The 24,977-nt window shown below is 33.9% G+C and overlaps 1 protein-coding gene across 3 annotated transcripts in view; it reads left to right on the top strand.

Annotated features, from left to right (window-relative positions):
- The window catches only part of TRAPPC8 (trafficking protein particle complex subunit 8), an 83,185-nt gene that overhangs the window by 29,520 nt on the left and 28,688 nt on the right, over window positions 1-24,977 (top strand). For all 3 annotated transcript variants that reach the window (XM_047828519.1, XM_047828520.1, XM_047828521.1), the window contains exons 11-19: window positions 4,536-4,641; window positions 12,397-12,528; window positions 16,227-16,451; window positions 17,265-17,373; window positions 19,404-19,598; window positions 20,017-20,147; window positions 22,509-22,583; window positions 23,117-23,243; window positions 23,668-23,822. In XM_047828519.1, coding sequence (XP_047684475.1) covers window positions 4,536-4,641; window positions 12,397-12,528; window positions 16,227-16,451; window positions 17,265-17,373; window positions 19,404-19,598; window positions 20,017-20,147; window positions 22,509-22,583; window positions 23,117-23,243; window positions 23,668-23,822 — 1,255 coding nt within the window. The remainder of the gene's footprint in view (window positions 1-4,535; window positions 4,642-12,396; window positions 12,529-16,226; window positions 16,452-17,264; window positions 17,374-19,403; window positions 19,599-20,016; window positions 20,148-22,508; window positions 22,584-23,116; window positions 23,244-23,667; window positions 23,823-24,977) is intronic.

Genomic DNA, 24,977 nt, shown 5'->3' with positions numbered 1-24,977 from the left:
AAAAAACTTTCAAGAAGTTTGAATATTCGTTCTCTGAGAAGATTTTTCTTGTTTTCACAAGGTACATAGCTTTCGGTGAGAGGCACATGGAATGATGCAAAAGAGAAGGCATAATACCTAGTGACTCAGATAGCCAGATATGTCTGGCAATCCAATTTTTTCCTCCTGTCTGCAATAGACTATCATCTTTTTCTAAGTCTACACTTATTGTTTTGCAAAAAATTTACTTTATAATCTTCATTCTAAGTTATCATAATTGATAAGATTTATCATCCATTTAATATATATTTTGGGATAAATGAGAAACACTACATTCATTATACATGTGCATTTTAAGAAGCTCCCTGATCTCAGAAATATTAAAATGTAAATAAATTTTCTTAAAGTACAGGAAATGCAATATTACTTTTATAATGCCCTCCTCTTAGAATACCATGCTTCACCTTTTAACTGATGAGATCCTGTTTATCCTTAAAAGATTTTCTTAAATATTCTTTTATGATGCCATCCATTCCCTTTCTCTCCCCAAATCATAGTAAATATCAAGTATTCCCCGTTGGTTATCTATGTTTTTTTGTTTGTTGGTTTTTTAGAGAGAGGGCACACATGCAGTGGGGGAGGGGGAGAGGAAGAGAGAGAGAGAATGTCAAGCAGGCTCCACATTCAGTGTGGAGTCTGATGCGGGGCCCAATCTCATGACTGTGAGATCATGATGTGAGCTGAAATCAAGAGCTGGATGCTTAACTGACTAAGCCACCCAGGTGTCCATTACCTGCTTTATACCAGTTTCCTTTTTTAGTTAGGGATTGTGTCATGGAAATACTTGAGTTTGTAGCACTTCCAATGCCTGAACCAAATGATTTTTTTAAAAATTATTTATTTAAAAAATGTAGATATTTTTGTTAAAAATTCAAAATTTGGCCATTCTGATAGGTGTGAGGAGATATCTCATTGTGATTTTGATTTGCATTTCCCTGGTGATGAGTGATGTTGAGCATCTTTTCATGTGTCTTTTGGCCATCTGGATGTCTTCTTTGGAGAAATGTTCATGTCTTCTGCCCATTTTTTAATTGGATTGATGCTTAATTGGAATTGGTGTTGAGTTATATATGTTCTTTATATATTTTAGGTACTAATCCTTTATCAGGTCATTTGCAAATATCTTCTTCCATTTAGTAGATTGTTTTTAGTAGATTGTCTTCCATTTAGTAGATAGTAGTGTGGTTGGTTTCCTTTGCTGTGCAGAAGCTTTTTATTTTGATGTAGTCTCAATATTTTATTTTTGCTTTTGTTTCTCTTGCCTTGGGAGACATCTACAAAGATGTTCCTGTGGCCAGTGTCAGAGAAGTTACTGCCTATGCTCTCTTCTTGGATTTTTATAGTTTCAGGACTTACATTTAGGTCCTTAATCCATTTTGAGTTTATTTTTGTGTGTGGTATAAGAAAGTGGTCCAGTTTCATTCTTTTGCATGTAGTTGTTCAATTTTCCCAATACCATTTGTTGAAGAGACTTTTTCCCATTGCATATTCGTGCCTCGTTTATCAAAGATTAGTTGACCATGTAATTATGAGTTTATTTCTGGGCTTTCTGTTGTGTTCCAGTGATCCATGTGTCTGTTTTTGTGCCAGTGCCATACTGTTTTGATTACTACAGCTTTTTTTTTTTTAAGTCTTACTTACTTACTTACTTACTTACTTACTTACTTACTTATTTATTTATTTAGAGAGGGAGTGAGTGTGAGTTGGGGAGGGACAGAGAGAGGGAGAGAGTGAATCCCAAACAGGCTCTGCACTGACAGTGCGTAGTGCAACTTGGGGCTTGAACACATGAACTGTGAGATCATGACCTGAGCCGAGATCAAGAGTCAGACACTTAACCAACTGAGTCACCCAGGCTGCAGCCACCCTGATTACTGCAGCTTTATAGTAAAACTTGAACTCTGGAATTGTGATACCTCCAATTTTGTTCCTCTTTATTCAAGCTTGCTTTGGCTATTCAGGTTCTGTTGTTCCATATAAATTTTAGGATTATTTGTTCTAGTTCTATGAAAAATGCTGTGGGTATTTTGAAAGGGATTGCATTAAATCTGTAGATTGATTTAGATACTATAGACATTTTAACAGTATTTGTTCTTTCAATCCATGAGCATGGATTGTCTTTTCGTTTGTTTGTGTTGTCTTCACTTTCTTTCATCAGTGTTTTACAGTTTTTAGAATACAGGTCTTTTATCTCTCTGGGTAAGTTTATTCCTAGGTATTTTATTATTTTTGCGACAGTTGTAAATGGATTTTTTTTCTTATTTGTCTTTCTGCTATTTCATTATTGGTGTATAGAAATGCAGTGGATTTATATCCTGCAACTGTACTGAATTCATTCATCAGTTCTAGTAGTTTTTTGGTGTAGTCTTTCAGTTTTTCTATGTATAGTATCATGTCATCTGCAAATAGTGAAAGTTTTACTTCTTCCTTGCCTATTTGGATGCCCTTTATTCCTTTTTGTTGTACGAGTGCTGAGGTTAGGACTTCCGCTGCTGTGTTGAATAAAGGTGGTGAGAGTGGACATCCTTGTCTTGTTCCTGACCTTAGGAAAAAAACTCATACACTGAGCGTGATGTTTGCTGTTGGTTTTCATATAAGGAATTTATTATGTTGAGGTATGTTCCTCTAACTTACTTTGTTTGAGGGTTTTTATCGTGACTGGATGTTGTACTTTGTCAGATGCTTTTTCTGCATCTATTGAAATGATCACATGGTTTTTATACCTTTTGTTGATGTGATGTATCACATTGATTGATTTGCAAATATGAACATAAATGATTTAAGAAAAAAATTTTTTTGTAACGTTTATTTATTGAGAGACAGAGAGACACAGAGCATGAGCAGGGGAGTGGCCGAGAGATGGAGAGACACAGAGTCTGAAGCAGGCTCAAGACTCTGAGCTGTCAGCACAGAGCCTGACGCGGGGCTCGAACTCAAAAACTGCGAGATCATGACCTGAGCTGAAGTCAGACGCTCAACCAACTGAGCCACTCAGGCACCCCCAAAATGATTTTTTTAAATGTTGCTTGAATAAACAAATTAATCAAATCTTGGACTTGGTAGCGTTGTAAACTAATAACTGACCACATGGAGAAAATAGGTGAGGAATCAAACAAAAATAAGTAAAACAATAGTGTAAGATGTAAGAGTGTTTATAAAGTTTACTTAAAACTCTTTAAGAAATGAGCATTTAATTTAAGGGGTGCCTGGGTGGCTCAGTAGGTTAAGCATTGGACTTCGGCTCAGGTCATGATGTCATGGTTTGTGAGTTCTGGCCCCACATGGGGCTGTGTGCTGATGGTGTGTAGCCTGCTTGGAATTCTCTGTCTTCCTCTCTCTCTCTGCCCCCCCACACTCTCTTTCTCTCTCTCTCAAAATAAATATACTTAAAAAAAAAAGAAGAGAGCATATTATATATGAGTAGATGTTACTAATTAGGAGTTAGTCTTTTGTGTTCATTAAAATAACCTTAGATGTTTATAAATACTAACCTAAGAAAACATGATTTGTAGTAAGCTTATGGCAGATAACTTTTGAATGTAGAAAATTGTGTTTTTAAAATATCACTGTTCAGAATGACCTTCAAGTTAGTAATCTGTGCAATTTTAAGGCCAATTTTGATATAAGGATTAGAAAATTAAAATAAAAAACTTTGCTATTTCCCAGCAAAAGCATTCCATCTTATAATTTCACAGTAAGAATATTTTAATTTATTATTATTATTATTTTTTAGAGACAGAGAAGGAGGGGCAGAGTGTGAGGGATAGAGAGAATCTTAAAAGCAGGCTCCACGCCTGCCGCAGAGGCCAACACAGGGCTCAATTTCATGACTGTGAGATTATACCCTGAGCCGAAATCAAGGGTCAGATGTCTAACCAACGGAGCCACTCATATGCCTCTATTTTATTATTTTTAATAATGATATTTTATCATTTTTAATTATTGATGATAGTAGTCCATGAAGAAAAATCAGCTGATTGTGTGTTTTTACAAAGATTTTGCTCAAGAATCAATTAGGCATCACTGCCCCTCATGTTATCTCCAATTGAAATATCTCAATGGTACTACTAGATGGAAAACACTTAAGTATTCCCAGAAGTAGCCGTAAATTAAAACACACATAACCACAGTTTGCAATGAGGAAAGAGAAAGAAATATGGTGAAATGTATGTATTCTTTTGTGTTCATAGCAAGTTTTATTTGTTAACCAGCAGCTGGTTCAAATATACCATTTAGGTTCTAGTGTTTTGTGTATAGAAAATGTGACTTTGCACTGTATTCTTACCGGGAAATTATATGATGATCAAAAGTTTTGAATACTTATGAGAATTCTCTGAAGTTTTCTTTTTAACCTTTTTGGTAAGTGGAAAACAAGAACATGGATTTCTTTTTATTCAAAAACTAGAATTGGAGCTTTTATTTAACACATGGTTACTATGATGTATTAAGATATTATTGTAGCGCTAATTATATTTTTCTTTTCTTTTTTTCTTTAGGAATATGGTATTGGCTGAAAGATGTGTATTGCTTAGTGCTGAAATCTTAAAAAGCCAAAGCAAATATTCAGAGGCCGCAGCTCTCCTAATACGGTTGACCAGTGAGGTACTGAAAATGTATTTACTTTAATAACACTTTATAAATTTTAAAAAGTGTGTCTTTTTTCTTGAAAGGGTGTGCAAAACATAAAAGTAGAGGGGAATTTCCTTTTGGGAATTTACACTATGCTACTTTAGCTATTTGTTGAATTAATTTTAAATGTGATATTTCATAAATATTTTGAGAATTTATTTTATTTCTAAGTTTTAAGTCTATGCTATTATTAACCACAAACATATATTGTACATCTTCTGTGAGTTAGATTCTGACTTATGTGTAACTATTTATTTATTTAGATTATTTTTCTTTAAAAATTTTTTACTTTGAGTATAGTTGACATACAATGTTACATTAATTTCAGATATACAACACAGGACTCAACTTCTCTATACATTATACTGTGCTCACCACAAGTGTAGTTACCATCTGTCACATACAGCACTATTACAGTATCATTGACTATTCCCTATGATATGACTTATTCCATAACTGGAAGCCTGTATCGCCCATTCCTTTTCATCCATTTTTGCCCATTTCCCCAACCCTTTCCCTCTGGCAACCATCAATTTGTTCTCTGTATTTATAGCTCTGATTCTGCTTTTTATTTATTCATTTGTTTTAAGTTTCTACATATGAATGAAGTTATATGGTATTTGATTTTCTCAGTCTGACTTGTTTCACTTCACATAATATCCTCTAGGTCCATCTATATGTTGTTGCAGATGGCAAGAGTTCATTCTTTTTTATGGCTGTGTAATATTCCCTTTTGTATATAAGTATCCATTTGTCTACTAGTGGATGCTTGGGTTGCTTCCGTACCTTAGCTGTTGTAAAGCTGCAATAAACAAGGGGTGCATATATCCTTTCAAATTAGTGTTTTTGTATTCTTTGGGAAAATAAATACCCAGTAGTGTGATTAGTGGATCATAGGGTAGTTCCATTTTTAACTTTCTGAGGAACTCCATATTATTTTCCGCAGTGGCTGTACCAGTTTGCATTCTCAACAGTGCACAAGGTTTCCCTTTTTTCCACATCCTCACCAACACTTGTTGTTTCTTGTGTTATTGAGTTTAGCCATTTTGACAGGTGATGTCTCATTGTAATTGTGATTTGCATTTCCTTAATGATGAGTGATGTTGAGTATCATTTCAAGTGTCTGTTGACCATCTGTATGTCTTCTTTGGATAAATGTCTGTTCAGGTCCTCTACACCACTTTCAATGGGATTGTTTATTTTTTGATGTTGAGTTAGTTTAAGTTCTTTATATATTTTGGCTATTATCCTCTTATTGGGTATATTATTTGCAGATATCTTCTCCCATTCAGTAGCTTGCCTTTTTGTTGACAGTTTTTTCACTGTGCAAAACTTTTTATTTTGATAACAGTCCCAATAGTTTATGTTTGCTTTTGTTTCCCTTGCCCTATACAAAAAAAGAGACATATCTAGAAAAACATTGTCATGGTCGATGACAGAGAAATTACTGCATTCTCTTCTAGGATTTTTATGGTTTCAGATCTCACATTTAGGTCTTTAATCTATTTTGAGTTTATTTTTGAGTGGTGTAAAGAAAGTGGTCCAGTTTCATTCTTTTTGCATGTAGCTGTCCAGTTTTCCCAGCAGCATTTATTTAAGAGACTTTTCCCCATTGTATTTTATTGCCTCCTTTATCATAGATTAAATAGATAGATCATTGATCATATAAGGATGGCTTTTATTTTGGAGATGTCTATTCTATTCCGTTGGTCTGTATATCTCATTTTTGTGCCAGTACCGTGCTGTTTTGATTTTTAAAGCTTTGTAGTGTATCTTGAAATCTGGGATTGTGAGACCTCCAGCTTTGTTCTTTTTTCTCAAGATTGCTTTAGCTATTCAGGGTCTTCTGTGGTTCCACAAATTTTAGTATTGTTTGTTCTATTTCTCTGAAAAATGCTATTGGTGTTTTGATGGGAATTGCATTGAATCTGTAGATTGCTTTGGGAAGTATGGTAATTTTAACAACAGTAATTCTTCCAGTATATGAGCATGGATTAATTTTCCATTCGTTTGTGTCATCTTCAGTTTCTTTCATCACTATTTTACAGTTTTCAGAGTACAGGTCTTTCACCTCTTTGGTTAAGTTTATTCCTAGGTATTTTATTCTTTTTGGTGCAGTTGTAAATGGAATTGTTTTCTTATGTATAACAATATTTAAAGCAACATACATGTGCATCATTCTCATATACAGTTGATACTTAAAATGAGTAATCACTGAGGACTTTTTAATCTTGTTTTCACTAGTATGGACTTTTAAAAACAATAATCTTAAGCATTGAAAATAATCTATATTATGAATATTTCAAAAGACAGAAAAATAATCCATTTATAGTTGCTGGTGAAGGTTTACAACGGATATTATTAAGTTGCATTGACTCCTGGCTTGTAAAGTACAATGGTAGTGATTTTGTGAGTATGGTTAAAGATAGGCTTTTTTTTTAGATGAATGCTTAAGAGCAAAAGAACAAAATCAAGTGCCTCCTTTGTTTGCCTTTTAAATGTTAATATACCCTATGGTGTTAATCCTTGGACTGCTGTACTTTTTACTCTACACATTTTTGGGTGTGGTCAGTTCTTAGTGATGATTTTTACTCTTAAATCTGTCTTCAACACTGATCTCTTTGAGGTTTATAGATTTGTAATGCCAGCTGCCTTTTAGACTTACCTACTTGGATGTTTCTAAAGCACCTTAAGTTAACATATCTAAACACAGAAACTTTCTTACCTTGTTGATCATGATTTAAAATTATGGTATAACCATCTAGCTCCTTGTTTGCTCAGCACAAAACTGAGAGGTGCCTGTATTCTCCTATCACTAATCCAGTTGGGTGTTTTTTGTTTTTGTTGTTTTCTTTCCGTATCTCCAAATAATTTACTCCCTCCACTTTAAGTCCTTCCTACTGCTGTCTTGGTTCATGTCCTTAATGTCCTTCTGGACTGTGGCCCTTTTCCTCTTTGTTCACCTTGTCTACAAGTCCTTACATCAGTCTTGTCCTAAAGATAGTTATCTGCAGTGCCCCAGGTTATCCTGTGTCTCTATCCTCCCCTCTCATATAATGCTGGAAGACCTGACTTGTCATGTAATACTGGAAATCATATTTAAGTTCCTGAGGGTAGGGAACTGTGTTGTCTTCTACATTTTTGTCTTTCGTGCCTAGCACTGGCCTTGGCACATGGTATATAATTTACCTGTATTTGTTGAGCTGAACCATTAATTATTCTAAAAAGGTTAACTAATTAGGTTAAGGGATGATATTAACAATGTTGAGTAATTGATATTGCATTGACAACTGATCAATATGAATGGTTGCTAGACATAAATTATTTGGTAGAGCTGAACATGTAGACACTTGAGGGCGATGATGTTCCGTATTGTAATAAATAATCTTAACGTGGGTTTGAATATATTGCTGTTTTTCAGTCTAGGAATTATCAGTGAATATAAAGGGAATTTATGCTTTAGGAGCTTGAATAAAAATTATCTAGCGAAAATTCTTCTGGCTTTATTTTTTGGACTGCAAATTTATGGGCAAGTGGATCTTACTATTGTTATGCCCTGGGATTCTCAGGATCACAGAGCAAACCCAGCTAATGATACAGTATGCCACATTTACCACCACACAGGACAGCGTGTCTGAATTTGGTGCTTAAGATATGATGCTTTTCTTCTACTTATGTCTTTGTTTCAGTGCTGAACATTTATTCTGGTCTTAATGGCCCCTTTGTCTGTTACTGCATTAAACACAGTAAATCAGTTTTTTTTTTTTTTTTTTTTTTTTTTTTACTATCTGGGATAGTAATAGTTTTTACAAGGTTCTTCACCTTGGCAGGAACTGTTCCTGTGGTAAACTCATCAGCTCATAGCACCTTTCCTGCTAACTTCATAGTTACCCAAAGAAAAAATCTGAAAGCCATCCTTGAGATTTGATTCCTTTAAGTTTGTGCCACCAGTCCTGTATCAGTTCTGTAGTATCAGATATTTTTTTCGTAGTTCCTTATGGAGCGTATGTAATAGACTTGTTCATATCATAGATGTGAACTACCACTAAAATAAAATTTTATTCAATTCATTCAAAGCCTCTGCTTTCTAGATAAAACTGTCACTTTGTGAAATCCTTTCATTTTTCTTCCATCGACACTGATGGCAGTTGTGATTCTTTGCGGGGCTATTTTTTTGGTTTCAGGGGAATGTTTTTTCTCCTTTAGGTGTCACTGTAAGTGATAGGGACTACTAAAGAACAAAGTTGCAGTGAGCCATGAGTGTAGGGCATTCAGCACAGCAAATTGATTCTTTTTCAGACAACTGCCATACTGGATTCAAGAGTCAAATTTTGCTTCAACTAAATTAATAATATGCCATGGACTTCCAGGTCTCTTCTAAATTGGTCAGCCTTTGAGTATTAATTTTGACCGTGATGAGGGTTTACTGTCCTGGTCTCAATTGGGTTATACATTAGAATCATTTACATACCATCAAAGATTCTAAGGCGTTGTTCCTTATCTTAATCAAAATGTCCAGGATTGCTGCCCTTCCAAGTTTTTGAGTTTAATGAAGCCTCATAGGCAATTAAAAAACATATATATGTATTTATGCTGTATGTTTGTATGTGCCAGCGTGCGTTCGCTTGCACATACTAGGTATAGACTTAATTTATAGCACTTAAAAAAACCTGTGAAATACTATTGAGAAGCCTAAATAAAATTCTGAAATAGAAGAAGTAATTAGAGGGAATTGCTCTTTCAGATATTAAAATGTTACAAAGCTACAGAAATTGAAACTTTTTACAGTGATAAAAAGAGACAGAGTAATGGAATAGAATGAGAATTTAAATACAACATATGATTAGGTATCATTAAAACTAGTGGGGAATGTGAGGTTATTCACCAAATACTATTGTGACATCTAACTGTTTGAGGTTGGATTCCTGTCTTACTTGTTACATGATAATATAATTATAGCTTGATTAAGTTATAATATAGAAAAACAACCTAACAGAATATGTAGGAAAACATTTTTTTTTTAATCTAGGAATGATATCATCCTTTCTTAGTTTGATGCAGTATTTTGAAGCTATAAAGGCAAAAGATAGTATGCTTGACTACTAAATAAACTCTTTCATGTAAAAACTGGGAAATACTAATGCAAATGTATGACAAAGACCTAATATTGATTAAGCGTACAAAGGGCTTTTAGAAACCCCATAATCACAAAAACCCATTCACAAAAAGAGTATAAATGGGTAATTCACAGAAAAAATACAAAGATCCTTAAACGTACGAAAAGATTACCAGCCTTACTAGTAAATGTATGTTGAGCAAAGTGGTTTTTTGGTTTTTTTTTTTTTTTTTAAATTAAAGAGGTAAAAAAAAATTTAAATGATTTTTGGCTGAGTGGAATAGAAAACATACACTCATTCTCTGTTGAGATGACTATATGTTGGTATTATTTTTTTTTTTCTGTTGGCTAGAAATTGAACTATATACATAGCTTTCATTAACCGGTTCTACTTGCAGAAATGTGTCTAATAAAAATGTATAATTACTCAAAAATGATTTCGTAAAGATGTTTATCAAAGTATTTTTTTGTACTAACAAAATTCTGAAGCAATATTAAATCAGTTGGACACTGTATTAATAAAATTATGGTGTATTTATATAACAGGATACAATGTAGCTTTAAAAGAAATAAGAGATGTAGGTGTCTTGAAAGATGTCCGTGATATTATCATAAGTCAAAAAATGAGATAAAGAATATTCTGCATAATACCATTTATGTATAAAAAAGTATGTGTATTTTTTAGAAAACTATGTATTACATAAAAACAAACATGGAGCGAGAGAAATGACAAACACCAACACCAAGCTGGTAACTGTAGGTACCTCTGGAAAGTCAGATGAGGCATGGGGTAGGAAAGAAAGATGTTCACTTTTTTTTTTTCTGAACATTTATTCTTTTAGAAAAAAGTATTTTTAAAGAAAACATTTTCCTAAAAAATAAAAAAAGTATACTCCCTAGCTGCCTTAAGTAATTCTGATGTAAACCCTTGGATAAGAACTGCTTGTTAATTGTACGTTCCTGATTTTCCCACTTACTAGCTTTGGGATCTTACTTAGAGAAAAACACCTGATCAGATACTTAGTTTTGTCACAAGGGGGTTGAAATAATATCTGCCATTTACTGGATGCTTTCTAGATTTTTTCCTCAGATCTGTTTCCACTCTAATTTTGTGATTGCTGCAGAGATAGTTATAATCACTGATTACACTGATTATGAGCACTATTTGATGTAACTATAATTTGTTGACATTATTGCATTTAAAGTAAATGTTTTCTGTTTTCAACTTTCCCTGGGGAAAATAATGGCAGCAGAACACATGGAAGGGCATGGTAAGTTCAGCTTGAGAACAGCTGAAAACCTAGAGAAAGTTTTGGTGAAAATGTTGTTGATGCTTGATCAGCAACCTTCACTACTTTCTCAGTTATTTGTAAAGTGATGATGGCTCTTTCATTTGAAAGGTTGTCCTTATGGGTGAGGATGTAAATGCGGTATGTGGTTTTTGTAGACACTGTTGTAAGAGTCTGTTGAAGTGGAAACTAATTTGAGTTGTACCATTTACTAATAATACTAATAGTAGGTGATAATCTTCTAAGGGAAAAGCCTTCTAAATTTTTTAATGAAAAGCAGTCATTTTTGACATTCTTGAATTAAGCAAAAATTGAGAATTGCTTTTAAATCCAGTAAAGTTAATAGAGGATAAAGTAGTAGATTGGATTATTTCATAATCTACACACATTCTCTTTTTATCTTTCCTTTTTTCTTGGATGGAAATAGGCTATTGGATGTCACAGATCAGTTTCCAGAAGAAATTAGATAATTGTGAATCTATTGTTTTCTGCATTCTCTTTTCTGGTTTATCTTTATTCAGTATACCTGTATTAAATTCTCAGTTTATATACTTTTTTCTTTGCCATTTGAAAAAGGATTACATTTCTTTTGTATATTTTTGAGACAGAGAGAGACAGAGCATGAGCAGGGGAGGGGTAGAGGGGGAGGGAGACACAGAATCCAAAGCAGGCTCCAGGCTCTGAGCTGTCAGCACAGAGCCTGACGTGGGACTCGAACTCACGGAGTGTGAGATCATGACCTGAGCTGAAGTCAGACGCTTAACTGACTGAGCCACCCAGGCGCCCCGAAAAGGGATTACATTTCTTCAGAGATTTATTACAGGGTACATATCATAACCACACATTTGGCTTTATGAAAAACAAAAGAAAATATTTCATGGTAGAGAATGTTTTGAAGGATTTTAAGAAAAGTTCATGCTTATTGGAAGAAAGAATCATCAAGATTAGATTGCCCCTTGATCTCTTCCCTCAGATACTCTTTTTTTTTTTTTTTCAACGTTTATTTATTTTTGGGACAGAGAGAGACAGAGCATGAACGGGGGAGGGGCAGAGAGAGAGGGAGACACAGAATCGGAAACAGGCTCCAGGCTCTGAGCCATCAGCCCAGAGCCTGATGCGGGGCTCGAACTCACGGACCGCGAGATCGTGACCTGGCTGAAGTCGGACGCTTAACCGACTGCGCCACCCAGGCGCCCCTCAGATACTCTTAAGTTAAAGTGAATATGCTTATGTTGTTTTTAGAAAGTAAATATTTTTTTACCAGTTATCTTTTTACTTTTAATTTTGTGAAACTAACCTTATTTTCTCTTAAACATTCAATAGGATTCTGATCTTCGAAGTGCACTTCTTTTGGAACAGGCGGCACATTGCTTTATAAACATGAAGAGCCCCATGGTTAGAAAGTACGCATTTCATATGATACTGGCAGGACATCGGTTTAGTAAAGCAGGGCAAGTGAGTGCATTTTATTTAACAAATAAATTATTTTAATTTTTGTTACAGTTTGTTATGTATTTTATAAATGTATGTCATTTGTCAATTTTTTATGATTTAAAATTAATCCTAAAAATGGAAGTAAATTTTGTTATATTGGTAAGGGCATGAGATTTGGATTTAGGTAAATGTGGGCTTCAGTCTTGATCTTCTACTCACAATGTGACCTGGGTTACTTCTCTGAGCCTCAGGTTTTGTATTTATAAAATTTGAAAATTGTCCCAAAGTTTTGTGAGTTTAAACCAAAGTATATATGTGAAAGTTCCAATATACTGAATGTATTCAACCAGTTTTAATTATCCTTCACAGTGGTTGGACTGTCCCTACTTCAGCTCTAGTCTTCTGTTACCTCTCAAAGTGCCTTATGATGATATTTACTAAATATTTAATGAGTAGAAATCATATCTCTCTCGTACCTGGAAGCAGTTGGGTTGGAGAGATCTTTAATTTCGATCGATTAGAGCAGTTTCTCCATCCCCAGTTGCCTCTTTAAGCATTAGTTGGAGGGACTTTGCTGGAGGCAGAGTGGTAGCGGTAGTAAATGGTGGATAGAAATGTGGATTGAAGAATCCTCCCTGTGTTCCTATCTGTCTCTGTCTCTGTCTCTCTCTTTCAAAATAAAAAACTTAAAAGTGTTCTGTTCAAAAATTTACAAAATGCATAAAGTATGTGGTTCCCTTTGCTTAGGAGGAAAATTATATACCTCATTGCGAATGGTCCATTGTCTCTTATTAAAAACAAGTCATTCTTTTTCCACATCTTTGTCCACTTTTATGAATGGTTTCATTTGTGAACATGATGATGTCATTGGAACTGGAAATAGCCATGCATATTTCATCTTCTGAAATTGTAGGGCATGTTGCTTCTAGGAAATGCATAGCAAATTAAAAATGGCTACATATGTGGTAGGTTGACATACATTTACTATTTGGCTCAGTAATCTAACTGTAGTTATATCATGGAGTTAATGATTCCAGGGTACCTGGTTTTGTATTTTGCGAACATTCTATATAGACCCTGAACCTCTTTCTCAGACAGTATGTAGCAGCTGAAAGCCTGACTAGAAATGCTTTTCTGTTGGAAAAGCAAATGCATATCCTATTGAAGTTGGTCAAGAACAGTATCTTCCTTGGAAGGTAGGACGTAGAACACAAACAGTTGTGACTGAGGCCAAATTGTTTCTGAGAAACACCAACTTTTCATGACATTTCCATTAAAATGTGTGTTGTTGGCAAGGATGAGAGGACAGTAGAGGAGATATGTGTGTATAGTAATGCCATTTCTCAGTCCTCCCTGAGAATTTGTGCTGGATTGCTTATCTTGTCCCTAGAAATTTTTCCTTTTTACTTTTTTTTTTATTTTTTAAGAGAGAGAGAGCCTATGCATGAGAGCGCAAGCTGGGGAGAGGTAGAAAGGGAGGGAGGGAGAGAATCTCAAGCAGGCTCCATGCCCATTGCAGAGCCTGACATGGGGCTTGATCTCACAACTGCAAGAACATGAACTGAGCTGAAATCAAGAGTTGTATACTCAACTGACTGAGCCACCCAGGCGCCCCTAGAAATTTTTTATAGGTTTTTTTTTTTTTCCCATTAGATTTCCATTATGATTATCAACTAGTGAAAGGCATTTTAAAAAAAGGAACTGGCATTACCAAAGATTAAAATTAGTAAATTTTTTTTATGATAATTAGTAAAAAAATTTTTTTAAGGAAGTGCTGGGGAGAGGGTGCCTGGGTGGCTCAATCAGTTGTGTCCGACTCTTGATTTCATCTCAGGTCATGACCTCACGGGTTTGTGAGTTCGAGCCTTGGCTTCAGGCTTCACGCTGACAGTGTGGAACCTGATTGAGATTCTCTCTCTCCAGTTCTCTCTCTGCCCCTCCTGCTCTCACTCTCAGAATAATAAACAAACTTAAAAAAAAAAAATTGCTGGGGAGGGTATATGTATATGTGTCCAAGTATACCCCTAGACAGTCTTTCAATTCTTACTTTAAAAAGCAGACTTTAAATCCTTTTTACCTTTTAAATCTCATTGGATGTTTTTCCAAGAAATCCTAAAAATGTACTTGAACTCAGCATTTTGACATATTCAATTTTTTCTCTGTATCTCTTAGTTTTTAAGACTTGTTTGTATTCCTTTTTACTAAATGCAGTATGGAGATTAGGGGTGTTTTCAAGAAACATCACTTTAAAATTATTTTGAAATAGTCTCAAACTTATAAAAATGTTACAAGTACAGTTCAGAAACTTTACCTGAGTGTTTGATAGTTGTCTCCCTGGTATCTCATTACCTCCACATACTTTAGGACATTATTTCCTGTTTCCTAGAAACAAGACTTTTTCTACTATATAACCATAATACAACCATCAAATCAAGAACTTAGTACTAATACAGTACCACCCATCCTTAGACCCCATGTGGGTTTTGACAGTTGTCCCATAAAAATGGTCCTTTATAGCATAAGGATCCTGTTCAGAAAGATACTTTGACTTTATCACCTTGATACTTTTGAAGATTACAGTCCAGTTATTTTTGTGGAGTATCCCTCAATTTAGGTTTGTTTGGTGTTTACTCGTGATGAGATTCAAATTGGGTATCTCTGTAGGAATATCACAAAAGAGATACTGAGTTCTTAAATTCTATGGTATTAAGTGGCAGATGATTTTGATTTGTTTTAATTATTTATTTACAAGGAAACATTTCTTTTAAAAAACGAGCAGTCTTGGATATACATACTAAAAGTTTGTAATCCACCCTGGAGAGGAGAGGAGGTATAAGAGTATACTCTGAAGCAGAAGGTTGAGTGGGGAGAAGCCTCTTCCTTGGTACCAAATCCAGGTTTTAAGCTAAAGGTTGTCTGAGTTCAGAGTGTGGCAGTGATAGGTAATTAATGCCAAATAATTGCTCACAGGTGTGGCAGGATGCAGCAGTGGGCAAAAAAAAAAAAAAAAAGAAAAAAGAATATATCATACTCTTACTCCCAAGTGACACAGTAGTTAAAAAATGTGTATACACATATAAATACATACATACACACGTATGGGGTATTCATTCAGCCCAATGCAGTGGTATAGAGATGATCATAACAAAATTAGTAAGATAGTTCTTAGTTATAAAATAACAACCGGGGCGCCTGGGTGGCTCAGTCAGTTGAGTGGCCGACTTCAGCTCAGGTGATGATCTCACAGCTTGTGAGTTCAAGCCCCGCTTCGGGCTGTGTGCTGACAGCTGGAGCCTGCTTTGGATTCTGTGTCTCCCTCTCTCTCTGCCCCTAACCCACTCTCATTCTGTCTCTGTCTCTCTCAAAAATAAATAAACATTAAAAAAAACCATTAAAATAACAACCAAGCCTCTGATTCATGACTCCATATACTGCCATTCTGAGAACTCCCAGATGGTTTTTTATAAAGTCATTATTATTTCTGACTTCTTAGACTTCCTGCCCTTGGACAAAGCAATTAACTTGCCTGCTTCAGGATCTCTTGGTTTTTAGTAATAATTGCAATGGGGTTTTCATAAATGTTAGTTTCATTTTGCTCATCATTCCAGTCTCTGTTAGAGGAAGTACCAATTAACAGTTACGTGATTATGTGTGTGTGTATTTGTTTTTTCTAGTCCAAGAGAAATTCAGATTGTAATACTTTGTTTATTTTTTTACAGAAAAAGCATGCTTTACGCTGTTATTGTCAAGCCATGCAGGTTTACAAAGGAAAAGGCTGGTCTCTGGCAGAGGATCACATTAACTTCACTATTGGGCGCCAGTCCTATACCCTTAGGCAACTGGACAATGCTGTGTCTGCTTTTAGGCATATTTTAATCAATGAAAGTAAACAATCTGCTGCTCAACAAGGGGCCTTCCTCAGAGAGTATCTTTATGTTTACAAGGTGAATACTTATTTTCAGGACTAGATATTAAAATTATATTCAAGTTATTACTTTCAGCAAAAAGCATATTCAGTGGTGTCTAGTAGGAGTTTAATAAAATGGCTTTCTTAGAATTTATGTACTTATCTGCCATAATAAAGTGTGGCAGGCTATGCTCTTGAGTCATAGATCTGAGTTGCATTGCTCTTCTACAGTTCTTTACAGGAGGATTTTAATATTTCATTAAGCATTTGATTTATATTGGAATTAAAAACATTCTGGACTATTTCTTCATTATATCTTTTTTTTGAATCATACAAATTTTTTTATATTGGGTCCTCATACCATCCCTTGGTGAGAAAATACTTCACTGAGACAAGAGGGTAGAAAATACAAAACATTGTTTTACGGAAAAAGTGGAAAGTTGTGAATTTTTTTCTGAAGACCTATGGATAATGAATATTTTATCTGTCCTGCAGAAAAATACCTCTTTCTAAGAAACTTTATTAATTTGAGATCATATGGGTTAGAATTTTGTCAGATAGGATGCTGTAATGAGTCACAGGAAGTGAAGTGCACCAAAATAATATTTGGAAGTTTTAACTTCCAAAGAGAGCTAATAGCTAGCTGAGTAACTTTAGGAAGATTCTCTTGGGCCAGAATAAATGAGACCTAAAATTTTATGACTGATGTATTAAGTAAAACTATTAATTGTTTATCTTAATATTCTTGCTTAACATGTTTTTAATACTTTGCATATTAAAAAATGCGGAGGCAAATATGAAGGAAATGGAGTTTTCTCAAAAAAACTTTTTTCTTTTGTATTTCTCCTAGAATGTAAGTCAGCTGTCACCAGATGGCCCTTTACCGCAGCTACCTTTACCGTATATTAACAGTTCAGCCACACGGGTTTTCTTTGGCCACGACAGACGACCAGCAGATGGTTTGTAAAATTTTATTTTGCCTTTTTACCTAGTGACTATTTTTTTAAGTGCTTTTTTCTTTATTTAAGAAATAGATATTGTAATTGTTGAAGAATGTTTGAAGATAAGTAACTCTACCATGTCACCATCCTGCCACCTTGAAGATAACCACTACTTCAGTGGTTTTTCTTCCGGCTCTAAAAGCTAAAAATAACAAAATAGCTATAATTATAATGGGTTTTCTCACATAATAGGAAAAATGCCCATGTTATTACATACCTTTAAAAAAAATTTTTTTTTTAATGTTTATTTATTTTCAAGAGAGCAAGGGAGCACAAGCAGTAGAGGGGCAGAAAGAGAAAGACACAGAATCCAAAGGAGGCTCCAGGCTCAGAGCTCTGAGTACAGAGCCTGACGTGGGTCTCGAATCCACAAACCATGAGATCATGAGATCGTGACCTGAGCCAAAATCAGATATTTAACCAACTGAGCCACCCAGGCACTCCCATGTTATTATATAATCTTAATGAACAATGTTAATGGCTGTAAGATACTTTATTCAGTACTTAATAAAGTACTGTAATGTTCGCGTCTTATATAGTTGGACTATTTTCTTCTTTTCCTTATATAAACATTGTGATGGATGTTCTTGTGGATAAAACTTGTTAACTTTTTATTATGGAAATTTATTTATTTATTTATAATTTATTAATAAATTTACTAAATTTATTATGGAAATTTCAAATGTACACAGAAGCAGAGAACAATTGCCAATATTCTGCTGTCCTTGTTGTAAGACTTTTTAAAATATAGGCTTATTTTCTTAGGATTGAACCTTAGAATGGTATACTGGGCCAAGAGTATAAATATATTGATGTATGTTAGAGTAAACTTTGTGATTCTGTATATTGTTATATTTAAGCTTACTATATTTCTCCTTGAGATTTAATTTAGTATTTTATTTAAAAATATTTATCAAGATGTTTATGGCAACATTAGTGTTAACAGCAAAAAAAAAAAGTGAAACAGTAGCAGGAAATGAATTGATAAATTTTGGCATATTTATACAATGGATTCATGCTGTAGAAATAGTTCTGTATGTTTCTGCATGGATAATACACCATAATGTTGAGTGAAAACAGTTACAGAACAGTCAGTCAAATGTAATTCCATTTCTATAAATTTCAAACATATAAACCAATTCTATGCATTGTTTATGTATATATTCATGTGATCAAGTAAAAAACAAATATGGATGAAAACATTATATTTCAGCTTTGGAATAGCCCTGGGAAGAAGGGCTAGTGGACATGAAGGAGAGCAGTAGGATTTGGGAGGGTTACACAGAGGGCAATAATTCTATCTGTAAATTTATTTTATGAAGAGTATTTGGGATCTTATAACAAACATTGGCATTTGTTAAATTTTAATATATAAATATTTGTTATTCCCCATGTGTTTCTGTATGTTTGAAGTATTTCATATGAAATTATTTGGAATATTAGGAAAAATATATTCTTTCAGAGTCAAGAGGAAAAGAACATCAATGTTATAAGCCAAGTTCCAGTTAGACTAGGGTTAATAAGAGGATATTTTTCTCTCAGATAATTATAGGCAAGAGTGTATATATATATGTATTTATTCGGATACCTCATATTTTTATTTAAAATAAGTTTCAGGGGCGCCTGGGTGGTTCAGTCGATTGAGTGTCCGACTCAATTTTGGCTCAGGTCATGATCCCGGGGTTGTGAGATTGAGCTCGGTTTCGGGCTCTGTGCTGAACGTGGAGCCTGCTTAAGACTGACTCTCTCTCTGTGTCTCTGTCTCTGTCTCTGTCTCTCTCTCTCTCACTCTCACTCTCTCTCTTTCTCTTTCGCCCCACACCCCCACCTCTTCTCCCTCTGCCCTTGTCCCCTGCTTGTGTGCACATTCTGTTTCTCTCTCAAATACAATAATAATAATAATAATAATAATAATAATAATAATAATATGTTTCATTGAAGGCAGGTGTTAATAAACGTGTTTAATTGTGACACTTTTTTTTTTTTAGGTGAAAAGCAAGCAGCTACTCATGTAAGTCTCGATCAGGAATATGACTCTGAATCCTCTCAGCAGTGGCGAGAACTTGAGGAACAAGTTGTAGCTGTGGTTAACAGAGGAGTAGTTCCATCCAATTTCTACCCCACACAATATTGTTTGAATAGTTATTCAGATAACTCAAGATTTCCACTGGCAGTTGTAGAAGGTGATATACTTGAATTTTTATTCATGGTTTTTTGTTTACCTACAGCAGATGCAAGATAATTTTCTATGTGCCAAAAATTACTGGAAGCCAGGCATGCAAAAAATAAATTAGGAATCATAACTTAGTGAGCTGTATGTATAAAACTAGGCACTATGTATGAGATGTAATACTAGTATATAAGTGTGCTATTGGAATATAGAAGAGAGAGTGACATTCGTTAGCACATAGGAATTGGGGAAATCTTCTAGAGGAAGTAGTTTTAAAACTGAATCCTGAATAAATGGACATTTATAAGCTGGTAAAGGACAGTCTAGGCAGAAATGCAGAGCTGTGAAAGTAAGGTGTGTTCAGAGAATTGAAGCATAGGATGGTAGGTGGGGTTTATTGAAGTTACTAATTTAGGCCTTTCTTTTTGTAGAACCAATAACAGTGGAAGTGGCTTTTAGAAATCCTTTGAAGGTTCCACTTTTGTTGACTGATTTGTCATTGCTATGGAAGTTTCAACCTAAAGATATTAGTGGAAAGGATAATGAAGAAGTTAAAGAACTAGTAAGTTATTAAAAGGTATTTGTAATAAGCATGTTTCAGTAATAGCCTAGCAGATGCATAACATTTCAATATTTTCTGTTCAGTGAACTACACTTATTCTTTTTTATGCCTGTTTTCCTTAGCTATAAAAAGTATGATATATGCATATTGTTGAAAATAGAGAATACAAAGAACATACAGAATAAAGATAAATCTGTCTTCTCAGTATTTAGAAATAACCACTTTAACACTTTTCTATATATCTTTCCAGTAATTTCTATTTGTATGTTTTCTCTCATATATGGGATTTTAAAAATATTGTGTATGTTGGTTTTTTTTCATTCTGTTGATTTGTATGTGTATCTTGATATTAACATGTCTTAATATTTCATTTCTGTGTAATATTCCATCATGGATGATCTATAAGCTCTTCTACTGTGTCTCCATTGATAGTTGTTTTAGAAGTTTCCATTTGTTTACTATCCTCATAATTCAATGGTAAAAGTTTGGGTGTATACTTTTTTCATCCTGATAATTTCTGTAGTAATGATTCCTAGGCATGAAGTTAAAAAATTTTAGGGAATAAGTATGTTAGTGCTCTTTTGGTTTCCCAAGAGGTCATACCAAAGCTTTTTACCAGCAACACATGGGATTGGATATCTCATCTTTGCAACATTAAGCATTCTTATTTATAAAAAAGCATCTTAATTGATTTACTAGGTATGAAAAATGCTGTTTTACTTTATTATTTTCCATCTCATTCATTAATTTCTGGTGAAGTTGAAGATCTTGGATTTCCTTTTTTTGGATTATCTTTATATGTATTTTATCTTTTTCTTATTCGTGTCTGTAATAAGCTCTTTATGATAGTTTTTTGGTTTTTTTTTTTAAGTTTATTTTGAGAGAGCACACACACACTTGTCAAGGAGGAGCGGAGATAGAATCCCAAGCAGGCTCTGTGCTCACGAACCATGAGATCATGACCTGAGCTAAAATCAAGAGTTGAACACTTAACTGACTGAGCCACCCAGGCACCCACCCCTAAGATAGTTATTATTGAAGTAGGAATGACTTGGACAAATAATCTTTATTACCAAGCTGATTGTAACAGAAATAACTGGGAAAAATAATTTTTTTTTCCACTTCCTGGGCTATTCACCACTATCTACTATATAACTTTTACTTCTTTGTACTACCTTGATATATGCTTTAATCATTATTTTGGAACTGGGAAATATCCCAACATTTTGGCATTGATTTATGAAGGGAGAACTGGAAAGAGATGTATGTCGTACTAAACTTTACTATTAAATTATTTCTCTTGGAGTGTTTTGATTTTTAAAGATTTCCTTCTGTAAAGTCTTGTTGGTTAAATTCATTGAAGATGTTTTGTGATTACACTCATTGTGGATAGTTCCAAAGGTTGAGATTTTGTAGGCTCTATTCCGACTTGAATTTTAGCAACTCCATGAATTTTTCTAATTTTTTTTTTCTGATGCCTGGAATACAAATAAGAAGCTTATGAATGGTTCACTCTTGGTACAGTTTTTTAAAAGATCCATTAGCTTTTTAGTATATTAGTCTGTTTAATATATTAAATTTTAAAGGAGGTTTATTAAAGTGAGATTTTTCATTGTGTATAATTAAGTTATACTTTATCCTGTAAATTTCAAACTCTTTGGATTTCTTCATAACTTTCTGCTGCTGATGGACTAAGATACTGAACTGAAATTTAGGGAAATGTAATTTTAATTTATTGTGTGAAATAACTAACTTCATGGTAAAAGTAAAACAGTGTTTATGAGGAACAGCTTTACCCCAAGTGTGAGCCAGTTAACTGTGCTTTGTTACATGACCAAAGATTATAGTCTCTTACAGAAGTCATTGATTTGGAGGAGGCCTTTTTTTTTGTTCTCTCCTACTGCCCTTATTGTCCATCAGTCTTTTATGCATGTTGCTTAGGCTGCCATTACTCGATACAATTGGACAATGTGGAAAAAGAGGCCAGTCAGAGTAAAAGATGGAGAAATTTGCTCTTACTGCAAAATTAAACTAAGCGGCCATTTTGGCCATTGTTGACAATTAGTAGCTGAACTTTATGTCTTGAAGTTTTATCCTCTTGGTGGCTGCAACTTTGAGTAGATCACTTATCCTCCTCACTTGAATTGGACTGAATGAAATAGAAAAATATATATCACATGTTAGATCACTCCAGGTGTGAAAGTAAAAAAAAACAACTTTGTATATTGATTAGCACATAGTAAGAACCTGGTAAATGCTAACTGTAATTATTGTTATTGTTCTTCAATATTGATGTATCGGAATGTTAATATTCTTCTGATACTTTTCATTAGAATATGTATTTTACAAAATATTTTTCAGGTAACAGGTGAACCTAAAATGATTGGAACTGAAGTTATTTCAGAATTTTTAATTAACAGTGAAGAATCTAAAGTGGTAATTATTTTCTTATTTTTATGTCTTAAGAAAAAGTTGGAAACAAATTTAAAAAACCAATTTATTAGGTTTATTTTATATTCTAATTTTCTTAAAAGCTAAAATTTGGAAGATTCGGAAACAGGAATTGCACAAGAGGAAATTGGTGGGAGAAGAGTAGTCTGGTTTGTTAATTTGGCTTGTTAATTTTCAAAGAAGCCTGGTGCAATGTTTTTGGTTTTTTTTTTTTTTTTTTTTTTTTTTTTTTTGTGGGGTAGTCAGTATGGTAATTTCATATGACATTTGGTTGACCAGAATATTTTGGTTTTTGTTGACTTTGAAGTATTAGTTAAGATCTGTGCCTGTAATTGTAGAATTTACAGAATTTACAGATTTTTCTTTTGAAGCAAATGCTTTCCAGTATAATAAATTAATTCATTATTCAAAGGCTTAGGTCATGACTTTCCATTTCTGCAATATTACAGAATTTAGGTATTGCACTATTTAAGATATTATGAAAACAGATAATAAGAGTGACTTAACTATCTCCACAGGCAAGACTAAAGCTCTTTCCCCATCACATAGGGGAGCTGCATATTCTCGGAGTTGTTTATAATCTTGGCACTATTCAGGGCTGCATGACAGTAGATGGCATTGGTTCTCTTCCTGGATGTCACACAGGTAAAACCATAGCATTGCTAAACAGATATAAAACTAGTAATTAAATCTTCATAAAATAAAATGAATGAAAATAGCATGTTTTAAAAATAGGTCTAATGTACCTTTAACAAAGGCAGTTAGATTATTTGGATTATTTTAAACTCTGCCATTGCTTCAAAAATAAACAACTGTATTCCTTTCTAATGTATTTTGTATTTGCAAAGTAAGTAAGTCTCATTTCTCCTAAATGAGAAATTGAGCAGCATACAGTAGGTATGGTTAAACATAAAAGTAAAATATGCCTAATTCTTTGATGATTCATGCTGCTACTCAGTAATTGTCTAGAATTTTTCTAGAAATAATATGAAAGTTACAGTATTCAAGCTAAATTTATGTCACTTAACATATCAAATTATTTTAGGGCATTGATTATTTTTTGTTTCAGGAAAACATTCCTTGAGTATGTCAGTCAGAGGGAGACAGGATTTAGAAATTCAAGGTCCTCGACTTAACAATACAAAAGAAGAGAAAACGTCTATCAAATATGGTCCTGATCGACGTTTAGATCCCATTATCACGGAGGAAATGCCACTGTTGGAGGTATTTCACTTTTTAAAATTTCATGGACTTAATAAATTATAAGGTCAGATAATATTTTCAGTAAATTAATTGTAGACTTTGAAGGTACTGATGTTACATTGAACCATACTTTTTATAGACTTTGAAGGTACTGATGTTACATTGAACCATACTTTTTAATTATTGCTAAGCTAGGGTTAAATAGGTCTAATTTACAAAGATAAGTCACAGCCAGGTTATAAAATAATAAACCTCAAAATATTGATGGAAATTGAGAAAATGCATTTAAAGAACACTTTATTAAAAATCAGTGGCTCTTTTTTGATAAGGTACACAAATAATACAGGAATTAATGCTTATGAAAAGTTTACACAAAATAGATAAATATATTCGTAAGAAACAATATTCCCTTTATTCTCTCTGTTTTCCTACCCCCCCCTACTTTTATGCCATGTAAGTTCCAGCTTTTTTAGTTGCAGAAGATAGAAACTGATGCTAGGGAGCATAAGCCAAAAAAGAGAAAATGTATTATTTAGTTAAAGGATATTGGAACATCTCTTGGAAACTGAAGTATTCTAGAACAGTAAGTCTCAGAAAAAATAAGGACTTGGCACCTCCAGGAAATTTAGCAGCAAATGTTTGTGAGCCTTTAGAAAGCATTGCTTTTGATATGGCCTTAGTTTAACAACTTTTCCAGTCTTTGTGCCACTTTATTACTAGTTTCAAGTTTCTAGGAGAGAAATCTGGCCTACCTTGGATCAGTTGTCTACCTGCGAGGCAGACCAGTGGCAGGGTTGTATAGTATTACAGACACTGGCAGGTCTTTCCTCCCGCATCCTCAAGTTTTCTTAGTAGGGGAGTTAGAAGCTTAGCCACTTACCTTTTACAAGTGCTCGTGATATTAAATTGGCATTTTCTCCTTTCAGACCTTTCACTGAACACTTATGTATAGTTTTAGTAATTATAAATGGAATCATACTGCACATTTTATCCTTACTCACTTTTTGTCTTTAACAACATAACTTGGTCTTTGTTTTCATTCAGTAAAAATTCCTTATTTTACAGCTATATATGGTATTCCTTTATTTAGATACCATAATGTATTTTAACCATTTGTCTGTTGTTGAGTGTGGTTCTGGTTTTTCATCATTACTGATAGTTCTGCAGTAAATCACA

The sequence above is a fragment of the Prionailurus viverrinus genome, chromosome D3 (genome assembly GCF_022837055.1).
Source record: "Prionailurus viverrinus isolate Anna chromosome D3, UM_Priviv_1.0, whole genome shotgun sequence".
Taxonomy (NCBI): Eukaryota; Metazoa; Chordata; class Mammalia; order Carnivora; family Felidae; genus Prionailurus; species Prionailurus viverrinus.
The sequence above is the reverse complement of the archived record's forward strand: the minus strand, read 5'-3'. Positions and strand labels throughout refer to the sequence as shown.